Source organism: Nerophis ophidion, linkage group LG08, assembly GCF_033978795.1.
Source record: "Nerophis ophidion isolate RoL-2023_Sa linkage group LG08, RoL_Noph_v1.0, whole genome shotgun sequence".
NCBI lineage: Eukaryota > Metazoa > Chordata > Actinopteri > Syngnathiformes > Syngnathidae > Nerophis > Nerophis ophidion.
In genome coordinates this window covers 14,584,277-14,611,274 of record NC_084618.1, presented here as the reverse complement: position 1 = coordinate 14,611,274, position 26,998 = coordinate 14,584,277, and the positions used below count along the sequence as shown (strand labels likewise).

The 26,998-nt window shown below is 41.4% G+C and overlaps 3 protein-coding genes across 3 annotated transcripts; all 3 read left to right on the top strand.

Annotated features, from left to right (window-relative positions):
• The first annotated feature begins 1,305 nt into the window (after nt 1–1,305).
• LOC133557149 (uncharacterized) lies at nt 1,306–26,998 on the top strand. The gene is made up of 6 exons (XM_061907394.1): nt 1,306–1,683; nt 13,372–14,035; nt 16,731–17,136; nt 20,371–20,675; nt 24,533–24,588; nt 26,206–26,998. The coding sequence occupies exons 1-6, from the start codon at nt 1,377–1,379 to the stop codon at nt 26,547–26,549; spliced, it is 2,082 nt and encodes a 693-aa protein (XP_061763378.1). The 5' UTR covers nt 1,306–1,376; the 3' UTR covers nt 26,550–26,998.
• Nucleotides 13,358–14,213, top strand: LOC133557369 (histone H1-like). Its single transcript, XM_061907772.1, has one exon. The coding sequence runs from the start codon at nt 13,425–13,427 to the stop codon at nt 14,037–14,039; it is 615 nt and encodes a 204-aa protein (XP_061763756.1). The 5' UTR covers nt 13,358–13,424; the 3' UTR covers nt 14,040–14,213.
• LOC133557371 (histone H2A) lies at nt 20,280–20,723 on the top strand. Its single transcript, XM_061907775.1, has one exon. The coding sequence runs from the start codon at nt 20,296–20,298 to the stop codon at nt 20,677–20,679; it is 384 nt and encodes a 127-aa protein (XP_061763759.1). The 5' UTR covers nt 20,280–20,295; the 3' UTR covers nt 20,680–20,723.

The following is a 26,998-nucleotide window of genomic DNA, read 5'->3' as shown; positions in this document are numbered from 1 at the left end:
GGTGGCACTGGGAGCAAGTGGGTAAAGTGTCTTGCCCAAGGACACAACGGCAGTGACTAGGATGACGGAAGCATGGATCGAACCTGCAACCCTGAAGTTGCTGGCACGGCCGCTCCACCAACTGAGCTATGCCCCCCTGGAACAATGACCTCACCAATTTTAGGATGGATTATCTTCAGAATTAGACGATGATCAAAATTAACATTCGGAGTTTTGTCTTGACAATGTTGAGACGCACTTTTAGTGCCGTCTCACCCGGGCCGGGAGCAGGAACACAATTCGAGGAGGCAGGAGTTGAGTCAAGTAGAAGTATTTTACTGAACGCAGTCTGCAGAGAGCGGAGATCGTATAGTACACTTGAACAGTAGTACCAGTAAAACCCAAAGCGATCTGTCTGAGAGTTTGTTGTACAGCAGCTTATATACACTGTGCCAGTAGTTATCTGATTGGTCAGTCTACTGACTGACGTCTGTTGCTATGTGTCTCGTGTCTAGGAATAATTATGCTGAACTACTCTTGGTTTCCTGTTATGTTCGTTGTTGCTCAAGTATCTGTTTCCTGTATGTGCAGTGTTTGGCACACTGAGTCAAATTGAGGTCAGGACGTTTCCTGTTTTGTTTGGTACACTCTGAACTCTCAGACATGAGGCTTTGTACACTCATTAACAACAATGTTATAAAATTGAACAACACAACATAAATTACGTATTTGACTTTTTTAAATACTGTAATCATGTATTTTTTAATACACTGTAGCACTTTGAGGTTGTTTGATCAATGTAAAGTGCTTTTTACATATAAAATATAACATGCACCTGGGGATAGGTTGATTGGCAACACTAAATTGGCCCTAGTGTGTGAATGTGAGTGTGAATGTTGTCTGTCTATCTGTGTTGGCCCTGCAATGAGGTGGCGACTTGTCCAGGGTGTACCCCGCCTTCTGCCCGATTGTAGCTGAGATAGGCGCCAGCGCCCCCCGCGACCCAGAAAGGGAATAAGCGGTAGAAAATGGATGGATGGATGGATTTGATAATTGTCACAGTAAGAGCTAAAGTATTTGTTTTAAAATTGTTGTATTTTGTAACTACTATTTTCATATTGTGGCAGCAAAAAAGCAATATTGTGGCTTTATGTTTGATAAAGTTATGTCCAAAGACAATTTATTTCTGTAATCCACATTAATAATGTGTGAAATGAATGACATTTGACAAAGAACATCGTGGCATTGTCCATTTAGTAAAGGGGAGGTGCTTCTGAGTAAAGCTCCTCCTCCCCAAGATTGCATCAATGTCTTCTTTCAGGTCCGCTTTAGTGTCATTAGAGCGGCCGCCTTTCAAGTGCAGAGTCATCGTTCTACTTGAACAACCAACCGTTAACATGTCTGGACGTGGCAAGGGAGGCAAAGGACTGGGGAAAGGAGGCGCCAAGCGTCACCGCAAAGTTCTCCGTGATAACATCCAGGGAATCACCAAACCCGCCATCCGTCGTCTGGCTCGCCGCGGCGGAGTGAAGCGTATCTCCGGCCTGATCTACGAGGAGACCCGCGGCGTCCTGAAGGTGTTCCTTGAGAACGTCATCCGCGATGCCGTCACTTACACCGAGCACGCCAAGAGGAAGACTGTGACCGCCATGGATGTTGTCTACGCCCTCAAGAGGCAGGGACGCACCCTGTACGGTTTCGGAGGTTAAATAATTACCTAGATCCTCTAATTGAAACATCAACGGTCCTTTTAAGGACCACCCACTTCCCTTTGAAGAGTTGGAATTCCTCAATTCGACAAAATTGTATAAGTGATCAAATGTGTATTCCATCCATTATCACATTAAAATTCGACATCTAAAACAAATTATTGCTAACCAATACAAACATAAAAGCGGAAGTATAAAAAATGGAGATTAATAACAAAATAATGAAAACCCAGGATACAATTTCAACTGAATATATCAGTGGTTCTCAACCTTTTTTCCGTCATGTACCCCCTGTGCACATGTTTTTAACTCAATCAATTATTTATATAACTCTAAATTACTAGTATTTCAAAGGGCTGCACAAATCACTCAAACCATGACATCGGTAGAGCCCACATAAGGGCAAGGAAAACTCACACCCAGTGGGGCGTTGGTGACAATGATGACTATGAGAAACCTTGGAGAGGACCGCATGTGTGGGCAACCCCCCCCCCCCCCCCCCCCCTCTAGGGCAACCGAAAGCAATGGATGTCAAGCAGGTCTAACATGATACTGTGAAAGTGCCCCCTCATCAGAACAACGTATTTTTGGTTGAAAAAAAGTAAAATGCAGCACTATGTCATCAGTGCAAAATGTTGCTCCTTTTTAGTGGTCTTTCTTGAACCATTTGGAAAAAAAGATATAAAAAATGACTAAAAACTTGTTGGAAAACAAGCGAATCAATTATAAATAAAGATTTTTACACATAGACGTAATCATCAACTTAAAGTGACCTCTTTGGGGATTGTAAAAGATATCCATCCGGATTCATGAACTTAATTCTAAACATTTCTTCACAAAAAAATAAATCTTTAACATCAATATCTATGGGACATGTCCACAAAAAATCTAGCTGTCAGCACTGAATATTGCATTATTGCATTTGTTTTCCCTGCTAAATTGCATCTTTGACCACCAATTACACTTGGAAAAACATGAAATATTGCTGGAAACAACATTCACTTCTACAAATTGTTCCCTGAATATTTAGTAGTGATGGGTTGATGAGGCGTCAGGAAGCCTTTCGACACATTGCAAAACTGTAATGATACTGTGTCGATACTGTGTCACTAAATATGGGTTGTACTTGTACCTACAAGGTACTCAAAGCGCTTTGACACTACTTCACATTCACACACACTGATGGAGGGAGCTGCCATGCAAGGCGCTAACCAGGACCCATCAGGAGCAAGGGTGAAGTGTCTTGCTCAAGGACACAACGGACGTGACAAGGTTGTTACTGGGTGGGGATTGAACAAGGGATCCTCAGGTTGCGCACGGCCACTCTTCCACTGCGCCACGCCAAGCTGTATACAACCCATAATTTACTGAATATAAATACTGACATTAAAAATCACTACAGGCAACCTATGGACCGACTCAACTGACACTGATTTAATGACCTAATATATACAATAATATAAACAAAGTCATTGTATATCAATTAGGATTATTTCATATCTTCATTTAAAGATTAAAACAAAATAAAAAAAATCGGTCTTAGCCTGGGCCCTGGAGAGGAGGTGCAGACTGAGGCCAAGGGAAAAAACAACAACTCATAGCCATGGTACACATCCCTCTTCCATGTGTGTAAGAGGGAAACATCAAACATCAAAGAACACAGAGGATATTGAAGACATTAAAGCAGCAGATACAAGCAGACACTTCTACATACAGCTATGAATAAAAAGTAAAAGAAACATCTCCACTGTGGTGGCCTCTGGGGTGTTCCACGCCATCGTCCGCTGGGATGGGGGAAGCACGGCCAGAGACAGGAGCAGACCCAACAAAGCAACCAAGACAGCCGACTCCATTTTCGGCCTGTGTCCAGTCCGCATGGATGAGCGAGGATACGTCCAAGGTGACTGAAGCGTCCGACACCTGCTCACCCAGCCAAGACACCACGAAGCCTCTCCGTCCCATTGTTATGATCACAAGTAGACGACTCATACCAGGAGGCCTTTGACTCAGTTATATATATATATATATATATATATATATATATATATATATATATATATATATATATATATATATATATATATATATCCATCCATTTTCTACCGCTTATTCCCTTTTGGGGTCGCGGGGGGCGCTGGCGCCTATCTCAGCTACAATCGGGCGGAAGGCGGCGTACACCCTGGACAAGTCGCCACCTCATCGCAGGGCCAACACAGATAGACAGACCACATTCACACTCACATTAACACACTAGGGCCAATTTAGTGTTGCCAATCAACCTATCCCCAGGTGCATGTCTTTGGAAGTGGGAGGAAGCCGGAGTACCCGGAGGGAACCCACGCATTCACGGGGAGAACATGCAAACTCCACACAGAAAGATCCCGAGCCTGGATTTGAACCCAGGACTGCAGGACCTTCGTATTGTGAGGCAGACGTACTATATGTTGGAATTTAAGATGTGGCTACTCATGTTGACATATCTTTGCAACAACTAGCATGGTATAATTTGGACACAAATGCTGTCCCACATTTTTCCCTTGCTCTCTGTCCCGCATACGAAAACCAAAGACTTAGGTCCAATGATGAGACCGACACAAAAAGACCACATTTTTAATTGTTTCAGTTGTCTGTTAAACGCACAGCTACGGGCTGCACTTTGGACACCCCGGTTGTAGGCTACACAACAGCTGAGCTAAAACTACGTTGCTTATTACATGCAGAAAGTCGTCAAGACAGAAGTCTGATAGCAAGTGTTCGGTAACAAACGTGTCCGCATCATTCAACTTTCTACAACATGAGCTTGACTTAACGAATGAATGTGTCCACCAAGTATGGTAGAATGTCAAATTACTATAGCAAAAGCATCCGCCTTAAGGTTAGTGTTTTTCTAGTATTTGTGTCAATATAAATATAAACATATTTTGTCGCTTTCACCATATTGAATAATTTACTTGACTATTAGCTAAACTTTTTCTTCGATGTTTCTGAAAGTGAAAGTACTACAAACACAGTCCCTTTGTTCAGAAATAGAAGGGGGAGGAGTTGTGGGTGGAGTCAGACTCCTTACAACAAAATCGACAATCATCCGACTCTGACAATTTCCATTGTTTTAACATTTTTCAGTTCAAAATATAAAGTCAAGTTTAGAAGTGGTAATAAAATCATTGACTCAAAAAAATGATTTGTTATTCAGAGACCTGACATTCAATAGACCCAGCCTGAGGATGTTGTTGACATGCTTCGATGTTGGCTTTGATTAGGAGAAGTTAGGAATGAGATTGCCATAAGGGGGAAGTGGAGTAGTTGTAACATTTTTTCAGTGGGTAAAAAGTTGTAACTAAATACAATTTGAAAATAACGATGTTGCACATCGATGATGGTTTAGTAGAGTAATTTGGAATATGGAAGAGGTGAGAAAACATGTGTAAAGTTCGGGATTTCATTGATATGATCAATCAGGTACAGGGGAAAAGGCTCTCGGACTAGAACACAGGTTCGGTTCGATGTACCATCCTCAGTCCCAGGGTGAGGTCGAGAGAATTAACAAGGATCAAAACAAATTGGCTAAAATCTGTGCACAGACCAAATTGAAGTGGGAAGACGCATTACCATTAGCTTTAATGACCATTCGAATGTCCATGAACAAAATTGTTTTTTCACCCTTTGAACTGCACACAGATCAGCCCTTCCCAGGTCCAGCCGCCCCCCCCAGGAAGGAGGAATCAGCGTAAAACCAAAATGGTAAATTGAGCAAATTCAGAATTATGTGCCAGTTCCTCTGTTCGGATTAGAGGATGACAGCCCGCCACTCCAAATTCCCTTCCGCCCGCTGAGAGTGGGTCAAGATCAAGGTCATCAGGCACAAGTGAACGGAGCCCAGGTGAACCGGTCCCTTCAAGGTCGTGGAACGGACGTCTCACGCCCTTCGACTGGCAGATGCAAATGCCGACATCGCCACACCACCTGCCCCACTCGACCCCCTAGCAGAACTTACACACATAGCCTTACAGCCCAGAAGACGACGCCGAGAGAGATCTACCCCCATGTTGAGCTGCCGTCTACCGTCGTGTAGATCTACCAGACCTGCTCAACTGTTGTATCATATATCCATCCATCCATCCATCCATCCATCATCTTCCGCTTATCCGAGGTCGGGTCGCGGGGGCAGCAGCCTAAGCAGGGAAGCCCAGACTTCCCTATCTCCAGCCACTTCGTCTAGCTCTTCCCGGGGGATCCCGAGGCGTTCCCAGGCCAGCCGGGAGACATAGTCTTCCCAACGTGTCCTGGGTCTTCCCCGTGGCCTCCTACCAGCTGGACGTGCCCTAAACACCTCCCTAGGGAGGCGTTCGGGTGGCATCCTGACCAGATGCCCGAACCACCTCATCTGGCTCCTCTCGATGTGGAGGAGCAGCGGCTTTACGTTGAGTTCCTCCCGGATGGCAGAGCTTCTCACCCTATCTCTAAGGGAGAGCCCCGCCACCCGGCGGAGGAAACTCATTTCGGCCGCTTGTACCCGTGATCTTATCCTTTCGGTCATGACCCAAAGCTCATGACCATAGGTGAGGATGGGAACGTAGATCGACCGGTAAATTGAGAGCTTTGCCTTCCGGCTCAGCTCCTTCTTCACCACAACGGATCGATACAACGTCCGCATTACTGAAGACGCCGCACCGATCCGCCTGTCGATCTCACGATCCACTCTTCCCCCACTCGTGAACAAGACTCCTAGGTACTTGAACTCCTCCACTTGGGGCAGGGTCTCCTCCCCAACCCGGAGATGGCACTCCACCCTTTTCCGGGCGAGAACCATGGACTCGGACTTGGAGGTGCTGATTCTCATTCCGGTCGCTTCACACTCGGCTGCGAACCGATCCAGTGAGAGCTGAAGATCCCGGCCAGATGAAGCCATCAGGACTACATAATCTGCAAAAAGCAGAGACCTAATCCCGTGGCCACCAAACCGGAACCCCTCAACGCCTTGGCTGCGCCTAGAAATTCTGTCCATAAAAGTTATGAACAGAATCGGTGACAAAGGACAGCCTTGGCGGAGTCCAACCTTCACTGGAAACGTGTCCGACTTACTGCCAGCAATGCGGACCAAGCTCTGACACTGATCATACAGGGAGCGGACTGCCACAATAAGACATTCCGATACCCCATACTCTCTGAGCACTCCCCACAGGACTTCCCGAGGGACACGGTCGAATGCCTTCTCCAAGTCCACAAAGCACATGTAGACTGGTTGGGCAAACTCCCATGCACCCTCAAGAACCCTGCCGAGAGTATAGAGCTGGTCCACAGTTCCACGACCAGGACGAAAACCACACTGTTCCTCCTGAATCCGAGGTTCGACTATCCGGCGAAGCCTCCTCTCCAGTACACCTGAATAAACCTTACCGGGAAGGCTGAGGAGTGTGATCCCACGATAGTTGGAACACACCCTCCGGTCCCCCTTCTTAAAGAGAGGGACCACCACCCCGGTCTGCCAATCCAGAGGTACCGCCCCCGATGTCCACGCGATGCTGCAGAGTCTTGTCAACCAAGACAGCCCCACAGCATCCAGAGCCTTAAGGAACTCCGGGCGGGTCTCATCCACCCCCGGGGCCTTGCCGCCAAGGAGCTTTTTAACTACCTCAGCGACCTCAGCCCCAGAAATAGGAGAGTCCACTACAGATTCCCCAGGCACCGCTTCCTCAAAGAAAGACGTGTTGGTGGGATTGAGGAGGTCTTCGAAGTATTCCCTCCACCGATCCACAACATCCGCAGTCGAAGTCAGCAGAACACCATCCGCACCATACACGGTGTTGATAGTGCACTGCTTCCCCTTCCTGAGGCGCCGTATGGTGGTCCAGAATCGCTTCGAAGCCGTCCGGAAGTCGTTTTCCATGGCTTCCCCGAACTCTTCCCATGTCCGAGTTTTTGCCTCCGCGACCGCTAAAGCTGCACACCGCTTGGCCCGTCGGTACCCGTCCACTGCCTCCGGAGTCCTATGAGCCAAAAGAACCCGATAGGACTCCTTCTTCAGCTCGACGGCATCCCTCACTGCTGGTGTCCACCAACGGGTTCTGGGATTACCGCCACGACAGGCACCAACAACCTTGCGGCCACAGCTCCAATCAGCCGCCTCGACAATAGAGGTTCGGAACATGGTCCACTCGGACTCAATGTCCCGCACCTCCCTCGTGACATGTTCAAAGTTCTCCCGGAGGTGTGAATTGAAACTCTCTCTGACAGGAGACTCTACCAGACGTTCCCAGCAGACCCTCACAATGCGTTTGGGCCTGCCAGGTCGGTCCGGCATCCTCCCCCACCATCGCAGCCAACTCACCACCAGGTGGTGATCGGTAGAAAGCTCCGCCCCTCTCTTCACCCGAGTGTCCAAAACATAAGGCCGCAAATCCGATGACACAACTACAAAGTCGATCATGGAACTGCGGCCTAGGGTGTCCTGGTGCCAAGTGCACATATGGACACCCTTATGTTTGAACATGGTGTTTGTTATCGACAAACTGTGACGAGCACAAAAGTCCAATAACAAAACACCACTCGGGTTTAGATCCGGGCGACCATTCTTCCCAATCACGCCTCTCCAGGTTTCACTGTCGTTGCCAACATGAGCGTTGAAGTCTCCCAGTAGGACAAGGGAATCACCCGGAGGAGCACTTTCCAGTACTCCCTCGAGTGTACCCAAAAAGGGTGGGTATTCTGAACTGCTGTTTGGTGCGTAAGCACAAACAACAGTCAGGACCCGTCCCCCCACCCGAAGGCGAAGGGAAGCTACCCTCTCGTCCACTGGGTTGAACTCAAACGTACAGGCTTTGAGCCGGGGGGCAACCAGAATTGCCACCCCAGCCCGTCGCCTCTCACTGCCGGCAACGCCAGAGTGGAAGAGGGTCCAGTCCCTCTCGAGAGAACTGGTTCCAGAGCCCTTGCTGTGCGTCGAGGTGAGTCCGACTATATCCAGCCGGAACTTCTCTACCTCGCGCACTAGCTCAGGCTCCTTCCCCCCCAGTGAGGTGACGTTCCACGTCCCAAGAGCTAGCTTCTGTAGCCGAGGATCGGACCGCCAAGTGCCCTGCCTTCGGCTGCCGCCCAGCTCACATATATCCAAAGCTATCAAATATCCTTACTTGAGACCAACCTATGAATTCGATGTTATACAACTTCTCTTACTTGTTTCCAGCATAACTATTGGTGTCGCTACAATAAGTGAAAAGTTTGATGTTTAGCCCCGTTTTGTTACCTAAATTACTTTGATTTTGATAGACGAAAGGCAGGATGTTACACCCAGCAGTGTTCCTTGGCAGACTGGTACTTAGGCTTGTTCTAATGTCCTTGTGCCTCAGTCCTTCCTTCCTAACGACAGCTTAGCTGCTGCTGCTAAAAGTTACAGATAAAGAAGTTGAAACGTAAAAACGGTGTTCTTATTCTCTTACCGGAGTACGCTCATGGGTGAAGAGTCCCAGCACAACAATAACAACATCAGTTTATCTATATGGTTCTTTAATAATTAATGTAGCTGAACCAGAATGATTTCTTCAAGATTAAAGATGGTTTTCAGGCAAAGATGTTGCATCACACACAGCACGCCGTGTCTGAGGGCACCAAGGCTGTCACCAAGTACACCAGCTCCAAGTAAAGATGCTACAGTAAATACTTCAGCTCCACCAAAACGGCTCTTTTAAGAGCCACCAGATTATTCTCAAGAGCAAATCACTTTGCGTTAGAAATATGGTTTAACTCTCCGTAGTTACCTTGTCAGTAGCTCACATTGGAATTAGTTATTGTATTAATCTTTGGGATTTAGATAGCATATGAAGTCCACCACATCTCAAACATGTGTTCAAGGGACTTTAATAAAAAATTTAATATCACAACATTTAATCAAAGATACTTATAGATGGCGATTGTAAAATATAGGTTTCGAATTAATATTACTCACAATGTGTGGATTTTTTTCAGATGTTCATTTACATCAGAGGGGTCCAAACTTTTTCCACTGGGGGCCACACACTGAAAAATCAAAGTAAAACTGGACCCATTTTGATTAAAAAAAACAAACAAAAATAAAAAAATACAATATATGTATAAAATATATACATATATGCCTCCACTCAGTCCCCATAGGATTTTGGTCCAAAAAAATATAAAAAATGTGTCATTATTCAGTATTTTTTGTATTATTTTTCAAGTTTTAAATCTCTAGAAAAAAAAAACTTGAAAAATAATACAAAAAATACTGAATAATGACACATTTTTTTTTTTTTTTTTTTTTCAAGTTTTAAATCTCCTGAGGGCTTCACGGTGGCAGAGGGGTTAGTGCGCCTGCCGCACAATACGAAGGTCCTGCAGTCCTGGGTTCAAATCCAGGCTCGGGATCTTTCTGTGTGGAGTTTGCATGTTCTCCCCGTGAATGCGTGGGTTCCCTCCGGGTACTCCGGCTTCCTCCCACCTCCAAAGACATGCACCTGGGGATAGGTTGATTGGCAACACTAAATTGGCCCTAGTGTGTGAATGTGAGTGTGAGTGTTGTCTGTCTATCTGTGTTGGCCCTGTGATGAGGTGGCGACTTGTCCAGGGTGTACCCCGCCTTCCGCCCGATTGTAGCTGAGATAGGCGCCAGCGCCCCCCGTGACCCCGAAAGGGAATAAGCGGTAGAAAATGGATGGATGGATGGATAAATCTCTAGATCAACATTAGGTCATTCTGTCGATATATCGTTTTTAAAGATTTAAGTTGTATGCTCTTTTTTCACAGAAAACCCTGTTTTTTATGAAAACAACCCAAAATATGCAATATTTTCACTCAATAAATTTTTGAAGTGGAATATTTGAGATTATATAATAATTGAAGCCTTAAAAAAAGGTCAATAACTCATAAAACCATTGATTTTAATTCAATGATTTTAAGCAATGACACTTAAAAACAAATCACACCAAAATTATTTGCTATCTAAAAGGGTCCTACTCAAAGTGTTAAAAAATAAATTATTCATTTTGTTTACTGTTTACTTTTAACATAATAATCTCGAGATCAACTTCAGATCTATCCATCAATTATAAGGTCTATTGTTGTTTGTTTTTGGTTTGTTGGTTGTTGGCCCTTATTTAAAAAAAAAAAAAAAACAGTTCCATTTTTTATATGGCAAACAAAATATGCATAATTTCCCCCCAAAATATATCAAAGTGGAATATTTAATGTGACGTAATTGGAGCCTTGAATAGGTCAATAATTCATAATGACATAGATTTTGATTCATTATTATTTTTTAAAGAAATAAACAGCCTGCAAGGCAGCTTTGTGTTATCTGAGTAAACATTGCAACTTTTTATTGTTACATTCCACCTTTTTGCTCTTTCATTATACTTTTTATGTTTTTTTTTTTTTCAATCGTATTTTTGAACTGGGCCGTGGGGCCGTTAAAAAATGACCGGCGGGCCGCAAATGGCCCCCGGACCGCACTTTGGACACCCCTGATTTACAAAGTGTTGTCATTGTAAACATTTCATAAGGTGGCGCCATTAATCCACTATTATTGTTATGGATTTTCCTTCGACTAATAAACTGGTTCGATAGAATTCTGACATAAAAAAAAATTCACGTGGTAATAACATGTATATCTAAAACATACAATCCCCAAATAAGACAAGACAAAAATGTAAGACCCTACCTGCTGTCTGTATATTTAAACTACCTTGGGTATTCACATATTCAAGGTGTTTAATACTAACATTGTGTTATATAAATTGGCTTTTGAGGGTCCAAAATAATCAAGTACTTGCCCAAACTAAAACATTTTAATTGTCAAAATAAAAGGCATTTACATTGTGTTGTGATGTTACTTCTGTCAATTTGTCTATTTCAAAAGTAACAGTAACTAGTAAGAATTTATTCGAAATGATTTAACTATACTGCTAATTTCAGTAGGATTCCTATTGATTGAGACAGTTTTACCCCTGGATTCAAAAATATAAATACTTGCTTTAGTACACATGCTTTGAGTAAAAACTACTCTGTTAAAGTAGCAACAACATTCATTTCATGGTATTTGCATTTTTCCATAATATAATCCTGATTTACTTTAATATCTAACCTTTGTTGCCTACTACTCTGCAGTCTGTAGCTTAGTTGTGGGCCTAAATGAGACACAAAGATGTAAATGTATGTTTTATCTTTTCCGGACACAAATACAAATCTACATTAAGGAACGTCAAATTCACACTTGCAAAAAGTCATCATGTTTGAAAAGGAGTAGAAGAACCGAGAGTTTATATAATCATTAACTTGAGTGTCTCCTTTTCTAATAGTATTGTCTATATACTGGTTATTCTTGCACATGTGGACACTGATATTTCACGTAGATACATTTTGTCTTGAAAGAGTTTCTTCACTAACCGTGCTTTGATGTCAACATTTTTTATTTGCTGGAGAAAAGATCATACAATGTGTAACTATTGTACAGTGGTGAAAATAATAAGGGAACATGCTGCGTTAAAGACATTAATGATGAATGATGTAAGGTAATAAATGTATACGCTGGATGTAAATCAAGCAAGAAACAGTTCATAATCTATTAATTAAATACATTATTATAAATATCATACATGCTGCTGCTGCTGTTGAGATGAATGGTTGAAAATGTATTGTTGAATGTAATATCACTATATGAAGTACTGAAAAATAAAAGTGTTGTCAACAACAATGAATGCAATGTGTTGTTCATCTTTATCACCTTTTATATGAATACAGTGCAAACAGTTTCTAAAGTTCATAGTTTAATGTTATCTAAAAATACATTGAAGTATTATTAGTGTTGCACATGCAATATGTGAGTATTTAGGCAATAATGGACATGTGTTGAATTATTTTAGTAGATAATAGTAGTCATTCATGCTGTACACTGACTACTCTATATCCTCTCTCTATATATGTTTATACAAATTTATATTGTCAACATATTTATGTCTATAGTCTTGTCCTGTGAGAAGTTATATTGTTATAAAAGTGTTCAAGTGTAAGGAGAGTAGGCCTCTCCACTTTTGTGTCACATGTACTTCTTGTTTAATACCAATTGGAACATAAAACTATGGTTCTAATACAAGATAGAAAGACAAACAAATGTCTTTAATTGCACAAAGAGAATAGAATGATGTATTAAAGACGTGAGAGGTGATATCAGATGATAACAGACACCAGCCTGACACCAACAGTGGTCATTGTGTTTGCTGCGTCACTAAAACCTTGTCTTGTTTCAGAGCGGCCATAAATGTTTGTCTTTTTGGGCTGGGAGTTTCTGAGTGAACATGTTTTGTAACCCGTAGGGCAGTTTTTGTTGCATTTTGAGGGACTTTTAAGTGTTTAATTGTAGAAATGAGTGAGGAAAGTCGTCCAGCTTTGCTGCTGATGTCGGGGAAGAAGTCAGCTTTGGAGGGTTGTTCGATCCAAATGTCACAAATGTGCACACTCTAAACGTCATAAATGTGAGGAGACACTAGTCTACTACAGAATGAGACCGTTTTTGCTTTCTAAAATCATTTCTTTCGCGTTTTTTAATCGTTTTAAATGTGCGGAGAAAACACAAGTGAGGCCAGTTTGACAGCGCGCCGAGGAGAGAGCCAGTCGCTTGAGTCTCCACGGTTCTCATCCTGCCTTTAAGTTCCGCCCCTTGCGACGTACTGACCAGTTGAGTCTCACCTCAGTCCCTGTCAACAACCACCCGAGTCAAACCAAGCCATCATGGCAGAAGTAGCACCAGCCGCACCCGCTCCGTCCAAGGCGGTCAAGAAGAAGAAGACCACCAAGACCGCGAAGGGCGGACCCAGCGTGTCCCAGCTGATCACCGAGGCTGTCGCCAAGTCCAAGGAGCGCAAAGGAGTCTCTCTAGCCTCCCTCAAGAACTCCCTAAGCGCCGCCGGTTACGATGTGGAGAAGAACAAGGCTCGCATCAAGATTGCTGTCAGGAAACTTGTGGCCAAGGACGTCTTGGTGCAGACCAAGGGCACCGGCGCTTCCGGCTCCTTCAAGATGAACAAGGCGTCCGAAGCCAAGCCCAAGAAAGCTCCCGCTAAGGCTCAGAGCGCCGCCAAGAAGCCCGCAGCCAAGAAATCACCAGTGAAGAAAGTCGCAGCCAAGAAGTCTGTCAAGGCCACAACTAAGAAGCCTGCAAAGAAGGCGACAACCCCGAAGAAGAAGGCAAAGACGGCGGCTAAGAAGAGCACCAAAAGCCCCGCCAAAGCTGCCAAGCCGGCGGCGAGGAAAGCCCCAGCGGCAAGGAAGAGTCCTGCTGCCAAGAAGAGCCCCGCTAAGAAGGCGAGCAAGCCTAAAGCCAAGACTGCAGCCAAGAAGAAGTAATTCCATTTACTCATCAAACAAAGGCTCTTTTAAGAGCCACCACTTTCTCTTTTAAGAGCAAATTTTCCTCGATGTTAAATCATTGTATAATAGCATTAACAGAATGTTCATTCTGTAGTTTTTGTTCCTTGGCAACCACCTAATTTATCACAAACCAACACAGAAAAAAACATTATTTTTCAAAATCTCAAGCGAGTATTCCAAATTGTAAACTGTAGGAATAAGTAATATATATATATATATATATATATATATATATACATGTGTGTGTGTATATATATATATATATATATATATATATATATATATATATATATATATATATATATGTGTATATATATATATGTGTGTATATATATATATGTGTATATATATGTGTATATATATATATATGTGTATATATATATATATATGTGTATTTTTATATATATTTGTATATATATATATATATGTGTATATGTATATATATATGTGTATGTATATATATATATATATATATATATATATGTATGTGTATATGTATGTACACATACGAGAGACGAATTTCAGATTCATCTATTGATTAATAGCTTTGTATTTATTTTTAATCTCTTTCAGTTGGAAACAAGGCTATATTTTACCCCAAAATGTTTCGACTCCTTGAATAGGTCAATAAAATATAAGACTTATTCCCTTTTGGGGCCGCGGGGGGCGCTGGTGCCTATCTCAGCTACAATCGGGCGGGGCTCACCGCTGCCCCGCCCGTCGTAGACGGAGATCTTTCCCGTGGTTTTCTCCGAGCAGGCCACCGTGGAAATGGCGTCGCCGGGATTGTAGATCCACTCGCTCTGCCCGGGGTGGAAGCTACACACAAATTAGGGACCCAACGCAAATGGAATGTTTTAGTGGATGCTTGAAAATGAGAAAAACATGATTATTTTAACTATTATCTGTGGGTCCTCCTCTGATATATTTAGGTGTATCCACTAGCCTTGAACGGTACATAGGTACTAGTATAGTACCGCCATACTAATGAATCATATTCAGTACTACACCACCACCTCTAAAAAAATACAGGTCCCCGCCCCCCCTTTTTTAATGGACATGGCGCCGGGTCAAACTCGTTCCATCCATCCATTTTCTACCGCTTATTCCGTTTCGGGGTCGCGGGGGGCGCTGGCGCCTATCTCAGCTACAATCGGGCGGAAGGCGGGGTACACCCTGGACAAGTCGCCACCTCATCGGAGGGCCAACACAGATAGACAGACAACATTCACACTCACATTCACACTCTAGGGACCATTTAGTGTTGCCAATCAACCTATCCCCAGGTGCATGTCTTTGGAAGTGGGAGGAAGCCGGAGTACCCGGAGGGAACCCACGTATTCACGGGGAGAACATGCAAACTCCACACAGAAAGATCCCGAGCCTGGGATTGAACCCAGGACTGCAGGACCTTCGTATTGTGAGGCAGACGCACCAACCCCTCAACCCCTTATCATTCTTTAATCAGATATTTAAAAAAATCAAAATAAAAGTCTTAAGGATGTAGGAAAAGAACAGCTCATAAAATTGTAAAATGTAATTGTAAAATTTTGATTTTGATTTTAATTTCAATGCTTGAATATTTACATCAAATGTCACATAAATAGTTTTTAATCATTGTGTTTCTGAATTGTTGTATTTTATGCCCTTTGGGTCAAACAAACCTTAGTTTTTATATGGAGAAAACATTTATTGAAAATGTTTTATTGTATTTTCTCAAATTAACTGTGTGTTAAACATATTGGCCAATAAAACCATTGGAAAAAACATTTATTTTGAACCAATAAGTTATGATTGACACATAGCATCCTGCATACTGTTGCAGTACATTACATAGATAGAATTACATAATCTCAATTTCAATGAATGATTATTAAAATATCAAACTTCACTCAAAATGCATATCTGTTTCATCATCTTGCTCAAGACATGTTCACTATTGTTGTTTTTCAAGTTAATTTTTCATCGGCAATAAATCCGAAATTGTTTTCCTTCTTTTTCCCTCAATGTTCCGTTTATTTATTTTTTACTGACTGGTCCAATAAATATGCTGACCGCCATCAACTAAACACTCAGGTTCCAAATAGGTCGGCCTGCGCCATTTTCTGCGATATGTCATTTTACCGACAGGTGACAGCAGAGTCCACATTGTAACAGAAACAAAACCACAACATTTCCTTCAAATTAGAAACACATTAAGTGAGTGTTGTTTTGCAAACATAGTCAAATATATTACCTTATTAACACCATACACCAGATATTAACATGATAATAGTCAACATAAGTCCTTAGTTTTAATTTTCCTAAAGGAACTCTCCTGAAATAATCAATAAAGTACTATCTATCCATATATCTATAGTACTTATATTTCACATTCCTGAATACATAATTCATGACATGCTCAAACATGTATTTATTTGTACATTACTCTTGCAACGTTGACATCTGATGCCAAACTACATTCTGCAGAGAGTCCAGGGCTTCAGAAGCTGCTGGGCAGTTCTTGTCGATGATTGGTTCATTTCAAAGTGCTCTTGTCCAATGGTTGATCAGCCTTTGCGCCGGCCTCCTGCCATACGGACCAATCAGCGCTGACTTGTCTTTATAAAACGCACAGCTTGCGGAGTTGGACTTATTATACTTTCACGAAGTCAAGACGTAGTGAACAATGGCAAGAACCAAGCAGACAGCCCGCAAGTCCACCGGCGGCAAAGCCCCCAGGAAGCAGCTGGCCACAAAGGCTGCTCGCAAGAGCGCACCCGCCACCGGCGGCGTTAAGAAACCTCACCGTTACAGGCCCGGTACCGTGGCCCTCCGTGAGATCCGCCGCTACCAGAAGTCCACCGAGCTGCTCATCCGCAAACTGCCCTTCCAGCGCCTGGTCAGGGAAATCGCCCAAGATTTCAAGACCGACCTCCGCTTCCAGAGCTCCGCGGTGATGGCTCTCCAGGAGTCCAGCGAGGCTTACCTGGTCGGTCTGTTTGAGGACACCAACCTGTGCGCCATCCACGCCAAGAGAGTCACCATCATGCCCAAAGACATCCAGCTGGCCCGCCGTATCCGCGGAGAGAGAGCATAAATTTCTATCTCCTCTACCACAACGGCTCTTTTAAGAGCCACCACAACCTCCAAAAGAAGTCATTCCTGCAACAATATAAGCACTGACAACATATTAAGTTGCCGTTATATTCCTTTCTACACATCCACTGATATCCATACTTAAATCATTCCCGATCTTACATTAACATTAAAACTAAATAGTTGAACTTTTCACTAGTCTTTACCGCCACTTGAAAAAATGTTGAATCTATTGATCATTAATCTGACATTTGGCAGCTGAGACATGCACCCCTGACCCCAAAATAATAAGCGGTAGTAAATGGATGGATGGAGATGCATTTTGTGAATAGAAAGGGATGTGATATTACGGTTCGCTTAGAGCAGGGGTAGGGAACCAATGGCTCAAGAGCCAGATGTTGCTCTTTTGATGAATGCATCTGGCTCTCAGATAAATATGAGCTGACATTGCTTAACACGATAAGTAGTTAATAATTCCGCTGGCAATCACAGTGTTAAAAATAACCTTCAAATTATAAAACATTCTCATGCTTTTTAACCCAGCTATCCGTTTTCTATCGCACCTTATCAAGATGTCGCATTAATGGCAAGAAGTATTATACTTATTATTGGTTAACTTTTAGAATAACAATTTCATTAAAAAGAATAAGAAACTTACTATACTCTAAAAATGTTGGTCTTACTTAAAAATGCACGCATTTAGTTGTATTCAGTGTTAAAAAATATTATATGGCTCTCACGGAAATACATTTTTAAATATTTGGCTTTCATGGCTCTCTCAGCCAAAAAGGTTCCCGACCCCTGACTTAGAGCCTTAGATATCCAAACCACTGCACATATAAACAACATATTTCTAAAGTGATGCACAATAATACTAAAAACAAGATCCAAATAATATCCTGAGCTCCACCAATGACTGAATAAAAAATAAAAAATAATTAATAAATACATATAAAGTCAATGTAAAAAGATATATAAAATAAATTTCGATTTTAAGGGTGAAACTAATCAAATTTTACAACACAGAGGGCAACAGAGGACCATACAACTCATGTTGTGTTAAAAGCCAGAGAATAAAAATGTAAAAAAAATACAAGTAGTGTAAGTGTATATATTTAATGAACAGCTGGTGCTCTCCTATATGATGCTAACAACACCATTTTTAAATCCATATGGGTTTCATTTTTTCAGCAATCTTATTTGTGTTATTTGTATTTATTGATTGATGATTGATGAATAGTCGTCATATTTCTTCCTCTTGCCTTTATTCTATCAATATTTTCTTATTGCTGATATTGTATTTATCTTTTGTAATTATCACTATTCTGATTATGTATTTACTTTATTATTATCTGAATTATGTTTTATTAGTATTGTTAATGTTCTTATTCTATTTTCTTTTCTTTGTATTTAATCCATTATTTTAACATTTAGACTTGTTTTCTTTAATAGTGTTATCTATATACTTATTGTTTTGTTTCTTTCTCATTATTTTCTAGCAAAAAATATTTGAATGTTTTTTATTCCTTTTAAAATTTGTATTGTGCTTGTTTTTGATTTTCTTAAATGATAAATGGGTTGTACTTGTATAGCGCTTTTCTACCTTCAAGGTACTCAAAGCGCTTTGACACTACTTCCACATACCCATTCACACACACATTCACACACTGATGGAGGGAGCTGCCATGCAAGGCGCCAACCAGGACCCATCAGGAGCAAGGGTGAAGTGTCTTGCTCAGGACACAACGGACGTGACGAAGTTGGTACTAGGTGGGAATTGAACCAGGGACCCTCGGGTTGTGTCTTAAGTTATTTTAAAAACTGTTAATAAAAATGTGTAACTGAGGAAATATAGCATTTAAGGTAACGTGTTTAACTATGTGTGGTAATCTATAGTACAGATATAAAACAGATATGCACAGATATTATTGGAGTAAAACATGCTTTATTCAATGGAAAGCAAAATACTACATGTGTCCTAAAGCAGGGGTTCTCAAATGGGGGTACGCATACCCCTGGGTGTACTTGAAGGTATGCCAAGGGGTATGTGAGATTTTTTAAAAATATTCTAAAAATAGCAACAATTCAAAAATCCTTTATAAATATATTTATTGAATAATATTTCTACAAAATGTGAATGTAAGTCCATAAACCATGAAAAGAAATGCAACATTCAATGTTGACAGCTAGGTAATGTTTGAATGGTTGTACTTGTAGAGTACTTTTCTACCCCTTTTTAAGGAGCCCAAAGCGCTTTGACAGTATTTTCACATTCACCCATTCTCACACACATTCACACACTGATGGCGGGAGCTGCCATGCAAGGCGCTAACCAGGGCCCATCAGGAGCAAGGATGGTAGAAGGTGGGGATTGAACCAGTAACCCTCAGATTGCTGGCACAGCCACTCTACCAACTTCGCCGACCCGTCCCCACGTGTGGACATGTTCCATAAATATTGATGTCATAGATTCCTATTTTTGTGAATAAATGTTTGGAATTGAGTTAATGAATCCAGATGGATCTCTATTACAATCCCCAAAGAGGGCACTTTAAATTGATGATGACTTTTATGTGTAGACATCTTTATTTATAATTGAATCACTTGTTTATTTTTCAACAAGTTTTTAGTTATTTTTATATCTTTTTTTTTCCAAATAGTTCAAGAAAGACCACTACAAATGAGCAACATTTTGCACTGTTACACAATTTAATAAATCAGAAACTGATGACATAGTGCTGTATTTTACTTCTTTATCTCTTTTTTTCAACCAAAAATGCTTTGCTCTGTTTAGGGGGTACTTGAATTATAAAAAAATTCACAGGGGGTACATCACTGAAAAAAAGTTGACAACCACTGCCCTAAAGTACCAGAACACCTTGTTTTATTAATGTATTTGTATATAATTTTGCACATTGATGCTAAGTAATGGTGTTTTGTTGAGGTCAATTACTATTTCTATTGTGTTTTTGAAAGGACTCAAAGTGGAAGCAGCACTCAAACAAGAGCCCCGCGTATTTACTTACCCTGCGCTGATTGGACAACCGTTCCCCGACGCAGTCAGCCAATCACAAAGCAGCATGGGAGTGTATAAATATCCAGTAGAGCACTGCTGTATTGACACATACTAGCATTTCATATCATAAAAGTAATCATGTCTGGACGTGGCAAAACCGGCGGCAAGGCAAGAGCTAAGGCCAAGACCAGGTCTTCTCGTGCCGGACTGCAGTTCCCAGTGGGTCGCGTTCACCGTCTGCTCCGCAAAGGCAATTACGGCGAGCGTATCGGCGCCGGTGCTCCTGTCTACCTGGCAGCAGTGCTGGAGTATCTGACCGCTGAGATCTTGGAGTTGGCGGGGAACGCAGCCCGTGATAACAAGAAGACCAGAATTATCCCCCGTCATCTTCAGCTGGCTGTCCGCAACGACGAGGAGCTCAACAAACTCCTGGGAGGTGTCACCATCGCCCAGGGCGGTGTGTTGCCTAACATCCAGGCTGTTCTGCTGCCCAAGAAGACCGAGAAGGCCGCCAAGAAGTAAATTTCTTAACATCCTCATCCCACAAAGGCTCTTTTAAGAGCCACACACTTCTATCAAAGGTTGTTTCCTTTCTGAATATTATTATATCCTACAGGTTTGTGACACAATTTCCAATAATGAGGGTTCATTCAAAAGTAAACAGTTTTTGCCTTAACTGATTGTGGGCAGCACAGTGCTTTCTCCTGATAGAGACATGCAGACTCGAAACTTATAGTGATGAGATCGACAGTCCTTTTGACTATACTGAATCACTAGAATCAGTTCTTTGAGTTGATTCGTTCAAAAAATTCGCTCATCGAATCACTTCTGCAGCAGCTATTCTGTGTTCAGGTTGGCGAATCATGAGTCAGTCAGTAACAGCTTCCCCAGCGGCAGACCTCGTTGTGTGAATCTGACAAGATAACAATTTTAAAATCTGCTACAATATAATTTTCTATTTTTTCCTTCTTTTTTGTTGTGTCGTCTCCATGAAGCGTCCATGACATTTTTAAATGGATCCGAAAACAAAGTTTTTTTTATAGTGGTAAAAATTACATACAAATTAACAAATGGTATTATTTTTACATTTTAACATTTTATTCGACGACAAAATTGAAATGTATTCTTAAATGTATATGAAATGCAATTATTTTCTACATTATTATATTACATTTATTTTAACAATTCATAGTGGATTTGACAAGATAGAAAAAATTATTCTAAAATGTGTTACAAGTTTTCTTTTTTCACATTACATTTTATTATTTTAACATGTAATGTTTCTAACAAAACATACATGTATTAAAAATGTTATAAAAATCACTCTTCCTTTTATATCACATCCAATGTGTTTATTTTTTTATTTTTTAAACTATTATGATCACTCTAAAAGCGGTATATAATAAACACGATATGAAAAATAGAATAAAAAAATGTGTGCAGGTCTGCGAATGAGTCCGTCAGTAACAGCTTCCCCCGCGGCAGATCCCGATATGTCAGTTGGCGAACGACACAAGCCCTCAGCACCCAATGAACGACACAAGCCCTCAGGACCCAATTAAGGACACAAGCCCTCAGGACCCAATTAAGGACACAAGCCCTCAGCACCCAATGAACAACACAAGCCCTCAGCACCCAATGAACGACACAAGCCCTCAGCACCCAATGAACGACACAAGCCCTAAGCACCCAATGAACGACACAAGCCCTCAGCACCCAATGAACAACACAAGCCCTCAGCACCCAATGGACGACACAAGCCCTCAGCACCCAATGAACGACGCGCAGTGACTGAACGAGATCTTCAATGTGACGTCCTCCTCCGCGACACAGTCAGTTCTCTGCGCCAGTACGTTTGCGAACGTGATTCACGTCGCAACAGAGTCAGTTACCTGCGTCAGTACATTTGCGAACGTGATTCACGTCACAACAGAATCAGTTCCCTGTGTCAGTACGTTAGCGAACGTGATTCACGTCGCAACACAGTCAGTTCCCTGCATCAGTACGTTCGCGAACGTGAATCACGTGATTCGCGCCAGTTCCACTCATACCGGCATGGTCGCGGCAGAGCTTACCTGAACTGAGAAAGGAACGAATCAGTTCAGGAAGTGATTCGGTTCAGTACGTTCACTCAAAAGATTCGTTCGCAAACGACACCACATTAATACGCAGTAGAAGCAGCAAATAGGGTGAACGTGAGTCCCTACACAGCTCTGTGCATGTAGTACACCAGGCAGTGAGTGACTGACACAGCGCCACAGTTGGCACAGTTCAGTACGTGAACCTGAATCACTTCTGCAGCAGCAGTTCTGTGTGCAGGTCAGCGAATCATGAGTAACAGCTTCCCCAGCGGCAGATCTCCGTGTGTCAGTTGGCGAACGACACAAGCCCTCAGCACCCAATGAACAACGCACAGTGATTGAACGAGATCCTCAATGTGACGTCCTCCTCCGCGACACAGTAGGTTCGCGAGTCCTGATTCTGAATGAGTGAGTGAGTGCAATGCGAACCTGAACCACGTCCTCAGCGACAACCAGTCAGTTCTTGTAGGTTCGTGAAGCGAACCTGAATCACTCAGCCGCAGTTCTGTGGGCCAGAGGGCGACAGACGTGAATCGCTCTCTGCCCTGACAGACTCCACTTGACGTTCGCAAACAGACATTGCAGCTGTAGTAGAGATTCTGTTACTTCTAAAAACACTGTGCGTTTCCGGCCTGTCCAGTGAACAAAGTGTGTCTAAATGTCTTGGTTGTAAAATATATTTTATTGCACTGAAATGAAAATATTAAACAAATAAAAGTTGGAAAAAAAATAGTAATAGCAATCAACAGTTAAATAAATAGGCCTTGTTTGTTTAATGCAAAAAAGAAAATGTAAACTTAAATATGCAAACAAAAAGGTAAAGAAATACCATAAAAATAAAACAAATAAATTAAGAGCCAGAAATGCCAACATAAAAACTAAATGTTCTGTAGCTTACGTTTAAAAATATAACGAAAAAACTATCAACTTAAATGTGCAAACAAGAAGAAAAGAAATAGGCTACCTTAAATAAAACAAAACAAATATTAAACCAACTGCAAGAAATGCCAACATTAAAACAAAAATGTCTGTAGCGTACATTCAAAAATATAAAAATGGAAATATCAACTTAAATATGCAATACAAAATAAAATAAATAGCTTGTTTTTATTTGGCTTGAGTCAACATTAGCCGTTAGCTTGGAGAATTAATGGAAAACGGATGCCAATGGCATGAAACATATCCCGGCGACGGGAGGAGAATCACTCGCGGTATTGGGGCAAGCAGAGCAGAGAGCGAGAGGGTTGTCATTCACTGAGTGATTCATTTCGTTAATCCGCGGTGAACGAAACGTTCGCTCAGTCCCTCCCCCGCCCCCATGATGAGGAGCTGGCTGCGTTGTTCGCCGACGTCGAGGGTTCAGTGAGTCACAGAATGCGCCAGTTCCACTCATACCGGCATGTTCGCGGCGGAGCTCAACTGAACTGAGAAAGGAACGAATCAGTTCATGAAGTGTTTCGGTTCAGTACCTTCACTCAAAAGATTCGTTCGTGAACGACACAACACTATCTGACACCATTTCCACATTCACACACTGATGGCGGGAGCTGCCATGCAAGGCCTTAATCCCGACCCATCAGGATAGAGGGTGAAGTATCTTACTCAAGGACACAACGGACATGACGAGGTTGGTAGAAGGTGTTGATTAAACCAGGAACCCTCAGGTTGCTGGCCCGACCACTCTCCCAACTGCGCCACGTCGTCTAATAGCCAGTTCCAGTCTACCTTGGAACAAAATGTATGTTGTGAGAATATAATACAATGGTTATGTTTATTTCTAATCACTGTACATGACAATAAGAATGTACAGTTAATATCCAAATATGAAAAAATCTTGAGAAAATAACATGGAGGAATCATTTGAACCAATATTTGAGTTCTCAGACCACCATGTAATGGCCAACTGTAGCTTTTTCCCGATGCATTACATAATTGAGTTGGCCCTGTGATGAGTTGGCGACTTGTCCAGGGTGTACACTGCCTTCTGCCTGGATGCAATTTCAGATAGGCTCCAGCACCCCCTGTGACCCCTAATCAGACAAGCGGTAGAAAGTGGATGAATTACATATTTGAGTCTCTGTAGTACTTGGAAATGATGATGTATTTTCCCACCGTGGTAGTATTATGCTTTTGTGACATTTTTGACACTATAAGCAGGAATAGGGCACTGAATATGCGAGTGCAATTTGACACTGATGATGTACAGGCCAGGATATTTTTTTATATTATTCCATTTATTTCAATAGTTGTTGGTTTTAAGCCAGTCCTTTTTGACTCGGCCTCTCCCTCATCAGAATAGTCCTTATTGTCATTGAGCAGCAAATGAACGAAATTGACTACTCCCTCCGCAGTGCAGTCATGAAAAATTGTAATAAATCGTAATAAACCTAATTGTTTTTTGAACATTGTTCGTTAAATAAAAAGCTCACATATTGAAGCAATAATAATAATAATATAAGACTGTAATAAACATATAATAAATAATGGGTTCAGCCTTAACTAAAGTCCATAGTTTAGTGAAGGTAATACAACATAGAATGCTTTACAGTACTGCATATCAACAAAGGGGTGATATTAATATTGTTGGTTTACATAACACAGAGAGTCAACATTCTTATAGTCATGTACAGTGATTAGAAATAAACATAATAATTGTATTATGTTCTCACGACATATATTTTTTTCCAAGTTAGACTGGCTGAAGGCCAAAAAGAGAGCTTAACGGGCGATAAAGCTAACAAAACAGATTAAAAGTAGAGTGTACTTGGATGTTTATTTGCTACACACATTGGTAACATATATATGTCATGAGTTCTGTGACACACCTTCGAAATCATTCAAGATTGTTTGACTTAATCCTTAAAATCCCCAAAGATCAATTTACCTTTTTGACAAACTGTGAAGTGAAGTGAATTATATAGCGCTTTTCTTTAGTGACTCAAAGCGCTTTACATAGTGAAACCCAATATCGAATTTTTACATTTAAACCGGTGTGGGTGGCACTGGGAGCAGGTGGGTAAAGTGTCTTGCCCAAGGACACAGCGGCAATGACTGGGATGACAGAAGCGGGAATTGAACCTGCAACCCTCAAGTTGCTGGCACAGCCACTCTACTCCCGGGACAATGACCTCCCCAATTTTAAAATGGATTATCTTCAAAATTAGACAATCTTCAAAATGAACATTCTGAGTGTTGTCTCGACAACAATTATACAACAACAATGTTATAGAATTGAACAACACAGCATATATTACGTATTTGAATTTTTCAAAATACTGTAATATTGTATTTTTTTTAATAAACTATAGCACTTTGAGGTTGTTTGATCAATGTAAAGTGCTTTTTTAGAAATAAAATGTAGTATTATTATTATTATTATGATAATTGTCACAGTAAGAGCAAAAGTAATGTTTGAAAAAAATATATATATTATTATTAATATAATAATTAGATTAGATTGATTAGATAGTACTTTAATTATTCCGTCAGGAGAGTTCCTCCAGGAAAATATATATTTTTTTTAACCTTTTTGCATGTGTTGTTTAGAAGTTATGTTTGAATACATTTTTATTGGTTTTTCGCATTTTCTCAGGATTCTAAGAACATTGTCATATTGAATAAAAAATACTTTTTGCATTTACAAGATTTAAAAAAGTTGTCACAGTAAGAGCAAAAGTAATGTTTTAAAATTGTGTAAGTATTTTGTAACTACTATTTCTATTTTGTGGCAGCAAAAAAACCCCCACTATTGTGGCTTTATGTTTGATAAAGTTATGTCCAAAGACAATTTATTTCTGTAATCCACATTAATAATGTGTGAAATGAATGACAAAGAACAAAGTAGCATTGGCCATTGAGTAAAGGGGAGGTGCTTCTGATTAAAGCTCCTCCTCCCCAAGATTGCATCAGGTGTCTTCTTTCAGGTCCGCTTTCATGTAATAAGGTCGGCCGCCTTTCTTGTTAACAGACATTGGTCAACTCGATTTACTAATAGCTAACATGTCTGGACGCGGCAAGGGAGGTAAAGGACTTGGGAAAGGTGGCGCCAAGCGTCACCGCAAAGTTCTCCGTGATAACATCCAGGGAATCACCAAACCCGCCATCCGTCGTCTGGCTCGCCGCGGCGGAGTGAAGCGCATCTCCGGCCTGATCTACGAGGAGACCCGCGGTGTCCTGAAGGTGTTCCTTGAGAACGTCATCCGCGATGCCGTCACTTACACCGAGCACGCCAAGAGGAAGACTGTGACCGCCATGGATGTTGTCTACGCCCTCAAGAGGCAGGGACGCACTCTGTACGGTTTCGGAGGTTAAAAATTTCCATTCCCTGTTCCTAAACACAAAAGGTCCTTTTAAGGACCACTCACATACTTGCAAAGAGCTATTATTCCCAAAATAATTACCTCGCTATCAATTAAGTGTAATAAAAATTTGTAGATAAATTGATCTCCTGACATCCAAATCTACAAATATTTGGCAGTGCAGGTGACACAAATAACCAATGTATGAATGTGCACAATTGCAAATCTCTATCCCTTGCAATTAACTATGTATAATTTCACTTGTATCAATTAGCCAGTATCACAATGAAATAGACATCTCTATCAAGTTATGTCAATAAATATGAACACACAAGTGAAGACATTAATAAGGGAACTTAAAACACTCTTGAAATCCAAGAATACTTATTTCAACTGAATATATGATAGTAGTTTAATGTCCCTGCTAAATGGCATCTTTGACCACTAATTAAACTCGGAAAA